Below are 12,143 nucleotides of genomic sequence, written 5' to 3'. Positions count from 1 at the left end.
ACTCCAGTCCATGGAGTTGCAAAGAGTCAAATACAACTTAGTGACTTACACTTTCACTTTTTTTTTCACTTTTCAAAATAATTATATATAGGAAAATTTACTGATAGTAAGTGTACAATTTGATTTTGACAAATATATATACCCATGTAAACAACCCCCAATCAAGGTACAGAAATTCTCCATAAATCCCAAAAGTTTCTTGTTTCCTGTTTCTGGTTAACCCTTCTTGTTCTGAACATGAGATAAAAGACCCAGATGGCATGACTCGTCTGTGTCCAGCTTCTTTCTCTCAATATAAAATTTTAGACATTAAGTCATGTTGTTATGTGTACCAGTAGACATGTGTGTGTGAAATTATATAGCTTTTTAAAAATGAAAGCTGTGACCTTGAGTCTGTTATCCTGAATTAAAACAAAATTCTGAGCCCATTTTTAATTTTCTCCTACAGAACATGATTTCTGCAGCAAGTTCACTGTAGTGGGAATGGAATTCTAGAGTTATTTCTTTGATTTAAGACAATCAGCTCAAGAGTGACTAAATAATTCTATCTGGACTCTTGTAATCCTAAAAAATAAGAAAAAATATTGGTTTGTTATTCCATTTCCTTATTTCTTATCAAAAATAATGAAAACTGGCCCTCTACCTTCCCTTGAAATTTAAAGTAATCATGTTTCAAATCAATAAATACTCTCTTAAATGACCATTTGTTGTCCATGTTACTATTTTTTGACCAGGTCGCTGCATTGCCAGGAAGTTGGAATGCAATGGAGAAAATGATTGTGGAGACAATTCAGATGAAAGGAATTGTGGGAGAAAAAAAACAGTATGTTTACGGAACCATAACCCCATCCCTAGTGTACAGTTGATGGGCATGGGGTATGTAACATCTTTTTATGATTTGGGAAGTAAAACCATCTCAAAACCAGAGTTGGAAGCAGCAATGAAGCAGTGAGACCCACCATTGCCCACATTCCTCATTAACCTCTTACTCTTCCCACTAGTCCTATCTGTGCCTGATACCTGGCTGCCAGGCTTAATGATAAAAATAATTATTTTTAATTTTTAGCATTTTAAAATTAAAATCATAATTTCAATTTAGCATTTTCACATTTAGTGCGTAGTAGACAATGCAATGAGTACTTCATAAACATAGTTTGTTTAAAGTCTTATGGCAGGTATTCTTTCCTTCCTGAGTTCCCTCAGGGCTCACCAGTTCACCATTGGTGGGAGCTGCAATTGCTGATGACTGTGACATCCATTGTTTACTGATACGGCAGGAACTATTTCATTTTCCAAATGATTTTTAAGCATCATGCAATGACTGGTATTTTAAAAATCACCACTGTGTTTTGATCTTCTAAAATTTATTCACAATATTTCCCTATTACAATCCTATTTAAACAAACAAACAAACAAGCAGAAAAAGAAAGGAAAACAAGAGCTAAGCCTTAGTTGAAAGCATAAGAAAACCCAGTAAAGGTAATTTCTTCTACTCTCCTGTTCTTATGATAAATAATTCTCCCTTCAGTTTTTGGCCAGAAAGTAAATAGTACTATACAGGTTTTTATTGCTTTGTAGTGAGACTTTTTAAAGTCTTTACTTGTACAGCCCAGCTTGCATAAAAACAAACCTTGAGGCACCAAAGACAAACAGCAGCAGTTGCAAATAAAACCTCATTTGATTAGAATGAAAACTAGCAGCTATAGAACCAAACTCGAGTACAACAGCAAAGTGGAAGAGCCATCAATCTGGAAGTAAGAGGAGCCCTGGTCTAGATCTGAAAGTGTCAGTCATTCAGTTATGTCCTGGCTCTTTACAACTCTGTGGACTGCAGCCCGCCAGGCTCCTCTGTCCATGGGATTCTCCAGGCAAGAATACTGGAGTGGGTAGCCGTTCCCTTCTCCAGGGGATCTTCCTGACCCAGGGATCAAATCTGCGTCTCCTGGATCGCAGGCAGATTCCTTACCGTCTGCGCCACCACCTACTTCTGCATTAATTCACAATATCACGACCAAGTAAGTGAACATCTTTCAGCTGTACTTTCCCCATCTCTAAGTTGGATGGCTATAAGCTGATTTGAGGTTGTCCTGAGAACTCCTAATTAGAGTTATTTCAACAAGAGTGTTTCACGGCATCTTCTTATCAAGGTGCAGAAATGGTTTCCTTTTTTCTTTTCTTTGGAAGAAAAACTCAGCCAAAAACTCCCATTGATAACCCCATTTTCCAATGTTCTGATTGATTCTGGGTAACATTACAAACTCACCTCTTGTTCAGTTGATCTAGACTCTCGAGTTACAGATGGGAAAGACCACATGCTATGTGTACTTTGGCAGAAGGACCATGTGGGACTCTGCCAACCAAAGCTGTTGTCCCAGGGATTCTCAGAAATGAGCGAAACCCACTGGCTCAGGGACAGCCAGTCCTCTCCTCGCCTCCCCAGGGATTGAGAGTTCTGAGAGCTGCTTACTGGAATCTCTAATTTTCTGGCCTTAAAAATCTCTGCTTCTCTCCAACACATTTCTACCCAAAAAAAGAAGCTTCCTGAGTGACCGTCCTTCACTTTTAAATGGCATCTTTCCAATAAAGAATTTAAGAAGACATTCAACATTGCTACTTTGTCAACATCACTCACCAGGTCTGAAATCTGAAGCAAGAAATCAGGCAATAATAGTGTGCTGTTTGTTTTCTCTCAGGCTCAGACAAGGTACAAATGCATACACACGGACACACACACACACATGTAGAAATAAATACACAAACACACGTGCATATTTATATACAGAAACTCTAATGAAATTCAAAAAGTTATAAAATATAACATTAAAGTCAAATTAGATAAAACACTTTAGAAACCTAAGATATTAAAAGTCACAGTGTGTTTGAGACACCAAAATATTTAAAATCAACTTAAATACCACAGAGGCGAGTAGAGAAAATAGAGCTGAAAACTGCTACATAGCTGACTTCACTTCTAAAAGTCTCCTTGGGGTGCGCTAACAGAGCCACCTCCACAAAAGTCCTATCTTCAGCCTCTGTGCCAGCAGTGACTACCATCAGAGAGATTCCTCGTGACCTGGGAGCCATTTTTCTCAAGCCCTTTCTTGTTTGTGATGAACTTATAAGTACACTGTATAAGGCAGTATAAGATCATCAGTTGTTTTTTCCTCATTGACCCTCTTAACTCAGAAAATGAGCCCTAAACACTTGTGTTAGTCATGCTAACTTAAGTACTTTGAAAAGTTTTTCCCAGACCAGCTCCTCTTACTTCCTCTCTCAAATGCCCACTGATACAAACTCAAATATGGATGAGAATTTGACTATGAGATATGTCTTACAGGAAAGGTAAGAATCATTCTTTTTTATCAGTTTTACTGAGATCTGATTGACATGTAGGTTTTCCTATTGTATATACTTTTTATTCTCATTCTCACACCACTGCCACACCACAACACTTTTGATGCCAGACATAGGCAGGGGGTTCCCCTACCAAGCAATTGTCTGTAACACCAGCTGACTGCCCTACAATTTAATTGAATTTTGACTTTACCTACCTGGAGATAGTACTTGATCCCCTAGGTTAAGGGCTCAGTCCTGCAAGACTGCTGCCACTCCCCCAGAATGCCAGATACCAACTGCAAGTTCAGGTTCACACGTGTGCTTCTGTCACATCGAAGATTTCCAAAAACTCCTCCTTGGGTTTGACTAATTTGCAAGAGCTACTCATAGAAGTCAGTAAAGCCATTTACTTAAATTTACCAGTTTTCTATGAAAGCATATGATAAAGGATACAGACAAACATCCTGTTGGGAAGGGAAAGATAGGTACAGCAAGGATGTGGAAGGGGCATGAGCCTCACCTCCGTGTGCTCACCAACCTGGAAGCTCTCGGAACCCCATACTTTTGGGATGTTTATGGAGGCTTCATTACATAGGCTTGTAATCAATCATTACCTCTATTTTCAGTCCCTTTCCCCTCTCTGGAGAATGGAAGGTAAGGCTAAAAATTCCAAGCTTTGAATCATGGCATGATCTTTCTTGTGACCAGCACCCATCCAGGAGCCCACAAAGAATCACCTCATTGGAACAAAAGACACTTTTATCACTCAAGAAATTCCAAGGGGTTAGACACCTTGTGTCAAAAACTGGGGTCAAAGGCCAAATATTAGAACAAAAGATGCTCTTAGGGCTCTTACTACATAAATTACACGGGTTTTGGGAGCTCTGTGCCAAGAAATGGGCAGCAGACGCCATTATATGTATTTTCTATTGTCTCATCATTGGTTTCAGTGGTAAAGAATCCACCTGCAAGGCAGGGAACGCAGGAGATGTGGGTTCAATCTTGGGTTGAGAAGATCCCTTGGAGGAGCACATGGTAACCCACTCCAGTATTCTTGCCTGGAGAATTCCATGCGAAGAGGAGCCTGGTGGGCTACAGTCTATAGGGTCGCAAAGAGTCAGACATGACTGAAGCAACTGAGCATGCACCCATTATCACTTCATATGTGATTCAGCAATACTAAATTTTTGACAAAAAACTTTTTTTAACAGAATTATTTTAACAGATATTAATATCTATAACAACTTGGAAAACAATTAGCAGTCTGGAGAAGTTCTTATCTACCACAAAACAGTTTCTTAAGTACTTGATTTGTACTAAACTAATTAATCTGTCTGTGCTTCAATTTCCTCATTTGTAAAATGGGTATAATAATTGTATCTGTATCACATGGTTCTCATAAATATTAAATAAATATAATATTAATATCAAATATAGATCAAACAGTCCTAGACACAGTAAATATTATGTAAGCATTTGTTAAACAGATTTTAAATATTATTATAGTTATTAGTAAAAACAATAATAATATGATTATAATTCTATTAAAATATTCCTATTACTATTTCATTATTAACTCTTTATAAGAATTCTTTTCCTGTATGATAGTAAAGAGAGTGGACCCAGAATGGCACAAACTATGTAGTAATTTATTTCATAATCTGCTTTCAAAGTTTGTGTTGGTTTTTTAAGTCATGAAATAATTATAAACCTAAATTTTATTTCATAGTGAAAGCTTGGAACAATTAAATAAGTGGAATAGAGAGAACCTAACAGAGCCAGAGGGGTTGAGTTTTGACTTCCAGATCTTTTTGGATACCTCGCCACAAACTGGAAAATATGGGCTTTCCTTCAAGCCATTTGTCAAGAGTCAAAAAATGCCCAAGAGAAGAATTTCTTTCATATGAATACAGTAAATTTTAAAGACTGCTTTACATCTATTGAATTCTTTAAAAATTACTCTGTTTCTAGGTTTCATTTCCTGGCAGGAGAGCCCAGAGGAGAAGTCCTTGATAACTCTTTCGCTGGAGGAGTGTGTAGAACTGTCAAAAGCAGCAGAGCAAGTAATCCGTACCGTGTTGCGGCCAATCTAGAAAATGTCAACTTCGAGGTATGACAGCCTATCTTGGGGCATTCCAAATGCCAATGGTGATTCTAAGCTAAATTTCAATGAAAAAATAGTCATGAAGGAAGGGACAGAATAAAAAAGTAAGGAGCATTCTTCATCACTATCATGTGCTGGCATCATCATCACTATCATGTGCTGACATTTATTCCTTCCACAGCTCAGGAATGTCAGGGTTATCACCATCAGTTCACAGATGGAAAACAGGGAAATTAATTTGCCCAAAGTTAAAAATCTATTAAGTAGTTGGGTTCAAGAGTTAAGCACAACTTTTCCAAATTCCAGAGTCCATGCTTTCTCCCATGAACAAATAGCTATAATAGGTCCCCACTCAGATAAATGACTTGTTATATTCAGAATCCTCTACCATAGTTCTCTCAGATAACCACAAAATTTAGACATAAAACACATCTAAAAAATCCAGATGAATTTAAGCATAATTCTACTTACCTTCCATCCCATTTTACTAGTCGGTTTGGTTTTCTTTTCATTTTTCTGAGTGATAAGGAGCAGTGTACTATATAGCCTTAGAATCTAGTCCAGTGCCTTACACATGATAAGTACTCCATACTTGCCAAACTAAACAATTTGTTTCTTCTCATTTATGATAAGGCAAACAGGAAAGACATGACTTTAATGGTTATGTCCATGCATACAAATTTGACATACTAGAGAGAATTTCAGAAAATCTAATGATTTCTGAGACCATTTTTCAGATAATATGCATTCAGCAAGTTATTCGATCCTTTAAAAAAAAGATTATATTCATATAAATACAGTTATTTTCCAATTTGACAAACTCAACTTAAAAACCATCTAATACATATTAATGGGTGTGGAGAAATATCCTTGGAATTCAATTGCCAAGTTCACACTCCTTTGGGGAGACTTACCTTGAGATGTCCCACCTCTGCCTGGAAGTAAATGTGACAAGAGTAACAAGTGACCCTGACCAGGTAAAGAAAATACTCACTCTCTCGCCACAGATCCAGAAGATGCTAACCCCAGATGATTCACTACCACCAAGGGAGGTAGAGAAGGTCTTGCTGGAATGCTGAAAAAGAACTGAGAAGAGACATATTTCCAAAGAAAAGATAGCATCAAAAATTCTGTAAATGATGGAAGATGTATTCTATTCTTAAGATGTAGGCTTTGTAGACAGAGCTAAAACTCAAACGTTTATATACATTATTGTTATGTGGAAGGAAGGTTTCTAGTTCATAAACAATAATCCATTAGCTTACTTTCAAAATAAATAACTTCCCCCAAAAATACTGCCTATACTCTCAGCAAGCATCTCTTTTATAGAGTTTTACAAGTAAAAAATCTTGGCTCAACACATGACAGCAAATATGGGCAGAGTTAACACTTTACTCTTAAATAATACTATGAGTTTTACTCAAGTGCCATAACAGCCTTCCCAGAAAGAGAAATTTATTTTATGTTCCTCTTACTAATAATAGGAGATTTAAGATCATTGAAGTTAGAAACTTTTTCAGAGTAATGCAGCAAATAAATGGCACAGTGGAATTAGAATTTGTGCCAGATGAGACCTTGATAGTAAAGTATCAAGAAAGATATTAATGACTGCGGCTATTGCCAGGTCTGAGTTTAAAAGGTCTGATTTAAAAGGTATCACCTGTGAAGTTCACCAATGATGTGCTAGAGCCAGCCTTTCCAGCTTTTCCAGCCAAATGTTAAATTTTCAGGACTTTTGTAAGCCGATTATTAAACATGACCATTATTAGATATTAAATATATGATCTTAAATTAAGATTAAATAAAGATATCAAATTTAAATAAAGATATTAAAAGCAAGATGATAATTACTCAAAATATATCACTTCTCAATTATTATGGCACATTTGACCACAAATCTATGCTCTTGAAGTTACTTGCATCTATTGTATCATAAAAGTACTATGTAATAACTTGCAGGACACATTTAACTATCAAAGCCAATTGGCAGTCCTTGCTAATTGTTATAAACCATTAGTTTCCCCACCCCCCAAAAAAATAATAATTTGCTACTGTGCATCTCTTTCCAAGTTTGAATTCAGGAGTATCACATAGGTAGGAATCAGCATAGTAGGAATACATACAGCATGAGAAAGGCAAATGCTGTAGTATTAAATCACAGGGTTGTTTGTTTGGTTGGTTTTTTGCCCTCTCAGACAATTGGTTGTTAAACATTTACCAGCAGAATACTGGATCTACCCATGTAATTTAGTAACCCAAGCCTGCATGCCAAGTTTCATCAGGAAATACAGCCTGAAATCCCTCATTCAGAAGGAAGTAGATTCTTTTCATTATCCATGTAGTTCTGAAACCTGTTCAACCTTAAGAAGCTGCCTAGGTTGATCTCTATCTATATGTCATTGAGTTTTAGATAATATTCAACTGCTGAGGAAGGTCATGGTGATATTTCTTCAAAGATTTGGAAATGACCAGAGTCGAGGTCACTTACCTTCCTTAGAGTAGCTTACTTTCCAATGATGCCTGTATTACTTTGTTCATGCCATTAACAGGCATTTGTGCAAATCTAAGCTATTCCTCACTGAAAACAGCAGAGGAAGAGAAATTCAGCTGACATCTGACTGCCATTCTTCTACAGTATCAGAGCATATTGAGACAATGGAAATCATGAGCTGGCTGGTACACAAAGATTAGAGAAGGCTGCTGAATGGAAGGCAGTTGGACTGGAAGTCAGAATGGAAGATGGTAGGAAGAATCCTGACCCTCAGGGATATCGCAAGTGCTAAATGCAGAGCTCTGTCACAGTATGACCCGTGTACCTGTCCCCAGAGTTGTATCATGATCCCAGGACACCTCATCCCTTTTCTTAGGAGTTGCTGCTTGCTACTGGCTGGACACTAAGTACTTGCTGCCACCAGCGAAGTACAGAGCGTGGTTATCACTAGTCTTTTTGATTCCTACCAATATACTGACCTACCTAGATAACATCTCTTGCTGCACCCTAAAGCCTGAAACCCTTCAAAGGTCTGCAGCGCCCCAAAGCCTCTCTAAATCCCCTGTGAAATTCAGAACTTTAGGTTCTGTCTCTAACCCTCACATCACAAGCAACCAAGTGTCACCTATCCTGTCTGTTCCCCAGCCTCTCTCAACTGTTTTCTACCCCTCCCTACAAACCCCGCTCCTTTCTTCAGACACAACAGTGAAAATGTCAACACGTGCCAAGCTGTAGGAGGTCATCAGCCCACAAGATCCACAGATAGTCAGGACGGGCTAGAAATAAGATGTAAAATGGGGATTAAAACCTTTTTCCCAGAGTTTGCTTAACATCTCTTTCTGGGAAAAGCTAGGAAGATGAAGCTAATCAGAGCTCACCAGCTGTTATTTACACATCATGAAAAGAACTCATCTTCCTCCTTTTGAAATTGTCTTGGCTTTCCATATTCCTGTTCATGAAACAGCATTCCCATTCATTAATTCTCTCTCTCTCTCCCCACCCTGCCCCCCAACACACACACGCATATGAACACACACATATACACCTCTACTTGGTCAACGACTTCTGTTGATTTACCTCCTAAATATCTTTCAAATCCACCACTTTCTCTCTACCCAACCGATGTTGCCCTCAACCTGGCCATTCTTCTGTCTCAACTGACTTTTTTGCAACACTTTTTTAAACTGCTCTCCTTGCCTCTAATTTAGCTATAGTTAACATGATCTATGCAAAACAATCTGTGGCATCCCCAATTTTTCAATCCTTCAATTAATATTGTTAAAGAACTTATTAGATGCAAAATCTTGCCTTTAGAAGTCAATTCAAATGCTTTATCAGAACATACAAGGCCTGGCTCCAGTTTCCCAGTTCAATTTTTCACCATTGCTCAACGATACACTTGCCTTCTCACCAAGCGAACATACATGGTCAGATTTTTCTCTGAGCTTCTTCCCAGGATACCCAATGTCCTTACTTTACATGCAAATATATTTTTTCTTTAAGTCAACATATCTTTTCTAGCATGCACTGCAATGTCTCAAAGGAATACTGAACTTTTGACTGTATTTTACTGTTGAGCAAGACTCTTTTGCAGCTGGGTTATTTCTTCCTTTGACTAATTGTGCAAGCTATTTAACTATGACATGTGGTTTGCCTCACAGTGCGTTTTAATATTGAATAATTTAAAACAAGAGTTTTTTTCATTACCAAAAAAACAAGCATTTTTAACATAAAGAGGTACTCTTCAATCAACTAAATTTGCAACTTTTAAAAATTTGTCCACTGCTTTCTTCTTACTAGCCTAACCATAGCAAAGGTTTACCTTGTGCTTGGAAAATTCATCAAGTACTCATAATTTAAAATTCAAGTTTCACTGGCTGCTTTTTTTCTTCTTCCCAGACCTGGTCAGATAAAAACTGATCACCACCTACCAGACAGAACCAATGGATTATTGGTGATTTGTTCTCTGTCTTGCAGACTTGGCCAGTGAAGTGCTAAGGCCCAGTATATGAATAAGGCTGAGGGGTTCAGGATGGAGCCAGAGCAGATTAGGACAAGATCTGCCCTCCACTTTTCTAGGCCCCAATTTTCTGAAAAATACCTTCCATTAGCTTGCAAAGAGCATCAAATTCACAGGCAGACTAAACATAGGTCTGTATTCTTGTCACCTCACTAAATCTCAGTTTTGGAGTCATGTCCTTGATGGTAACTTCCCTAGTATTGCCTCTCTGAATTTTATAGTTATTTGTGGCAATCCCCTTGGCAACACAATGCTATGCTCATTGAGTGTCTGTCTCTCTCCCTCACTAAACTATTAACTTCTTGAAGACATGGACAATACTATTCCTTGTTCTCTAGGAAAACAGGTGCACAATAACTGTTTACTGAATGCGTCAATGAATGAATGATCATTGCATTCAGTTCAGTTCAGTCGCTCAGTTGTGTCCGACTCTTTGCGACCCCATGAACCACAGCACGCCAGGCCTCCCTGTCCATCACCAACTCCCGGAGTTTACTCAAACTCATGATCATTGCAGTAGGTGTTCACAAATAGCTCTAATTTCCTAAATTACGTTTTATTTCTTGTGGATTTTCCGCCAGGTGCAAACTAAAGAAGATGATTTGGAAACAGATTTCTACGACGATTTAATTGCTCTTGAAGATAATAAAGATCAACAAGCCTTGAGTTCCAGCCTAGCAACGAGCTCTTTTTATGTACCGATTTTCTATTCCTCAAAGAGAAGGCAAAGCAGCTCCCATACTTCTGCCTTCAAACAAGCCATTCAAGCCTCCCAGAAAAAGGTAGTAAAAGTGGTTCTTGATCTTTTTAATTTTTCCTGAAAAATAACATCAATTCCAGCAATCGTGCAAGGAGAAGATCATTTTAATATCAAATGGTAGGATTTCTAACATAGATTTAAGTAGACTTACTTTTTTGTTGTTATAGCCCACTTCAAAAGTTATAGAGATAGTAAGTATATAATGCCTTTTTTGCAAGGATTTGGCTGTGTTTGTGGTTGTGTTCTTGTTATTTTAATTTCTGTCTTATTATTTTAAGTGCATTTCTTATAAACCACATGTAACAGAATGTTGCTTTTTTTCTTTTAACATAATCTGACAGTCTAGGGTCTTTGCTGGAGAAATTCAGCCAACTTCTATTTAGTATCTTTCCTGAAATACTTAATCATGCTCCTTCCCTCTTTAATATATCTCACTCATTTAACTTTGTTGCTAGTTTCTTGTTTCTTTACTTTTCTTTGTCACATTTCTGCTTACTTTTTTTGGTCATTTTGGAAGTTCTACTAAACTTTTAAATTCTGCTGGTGCTTTCCTTTCTCTAGTTAATACACATAATTAAACCAATGTTTTTCTTTTATTCCATGAAGTAATATATAGCCTCCACCAAAGGATTATTCATTTTTCTACTCCCCGCATTCCATTCCCACAATCTCCTAGAAAACATATTTGCTTCTTTCTTTCCCCACCACTACCACCACAAGCTTCCAAAGCCTCCAGTTTTATTGAGAGAGTTCAAAATCTTTGTATTCCAAGCTATTCCTAGGGATTGTTTTGTATTCTTTTTTATATTATATATGTTCATTAGTAATTTATTCTGGATCCCATCTTTCCTATTAACAATTCCTCACATAATACTGATAAATTCCAATTCATAATATGTATTTTATATTTGTGTATTTCTATGTATGTGTGTATGTGTACATATATTACATAGGTCTATATCCCATATACATGCTCATCACCACTTCTTTCATCTTCCCTTTCTTGAGATCCTGTTCTCATTCAATTGCCATAATTTCAGTGTTTTCTTTAGGTAGGATACATGCAAAATATATTCCCTAAATCTTTATATCTACAAATGTCTACCTTTTCATTGAACAATAAAGATGCAAAATATCTTGACTGGATAAAGGAATATTGGAACACAGTCTTCTTTTCTTGATAGCTGGTGGATGTTATTCTACTATCTTCTAATTTCTATTGTTAACATAGGAAAAATTACATGCAAGCTGATCTTCTTTCTTTTGTTCTCTCTCTGGAAATTTGCAATTTTTAATACTCTAAGCATTGGACTTTATCTACTAATCTTGCCAGAACTAATGGAACTTTTCAATACATAAAACTGCATCTTCATTGGTTAATCTTTCCTCATATCTTCCTTTTCCCCTTGTTTGCTTGTAAAATCTTCTAGAT

The 12,143-nt window shown here is 37.1% G+C and overlaps 1 protein-coding gene across 3 annotated transcripts in view; it reads left to right on the top strand.

Annotated features, from left to right (window-relative positions):
- C6 (complement C6) overlaps positions 1-12,143 on the top strand; it is an 89,118-nt gene that overhangs the window by 31,845 nt on the left and 45,130 nt on the right. For all 3 annotated transcript variants that reach the window (XM_020903050.2, XM_020903049.2, XM_020903051.2), the window contains 3 exons: positions 735-876; positions 5,308-5,446; positions 10,533-10,733. In XM_020903050.2, the coding sequence (XP_020758709.2) occupies positions 735-876; positions 5,308-5,446; positions 10,533-10,733 (482 nt within the window). The remainder of the gene's footprint in view (positions 1-734; positions 877-5,307; positions 5,447-10,532; positions 10,734-12,143) is intronic.

This window comes from Odocoileus virginianus, chromosome 14 (genome assembly GCF_023699985.2).
Source record: "Odocoileus virginianus isolate 20LAN1187 ecotype Illinois chromosome 14, Ovbor_1.2, whole genome shotgun sequence".
NCBI classification, from domain to species: Eukaryota; Metazoa; Chordata; class Mammalia; order Artiodactyla; family Cervidae; genus Odocoileus; species Odocoileus virginianus.
The sequence above is the reverse complement of the archived record's forward strand: the minus strand, read 5'-3'. Positions and strand labels throughout refer to the sequence as shown.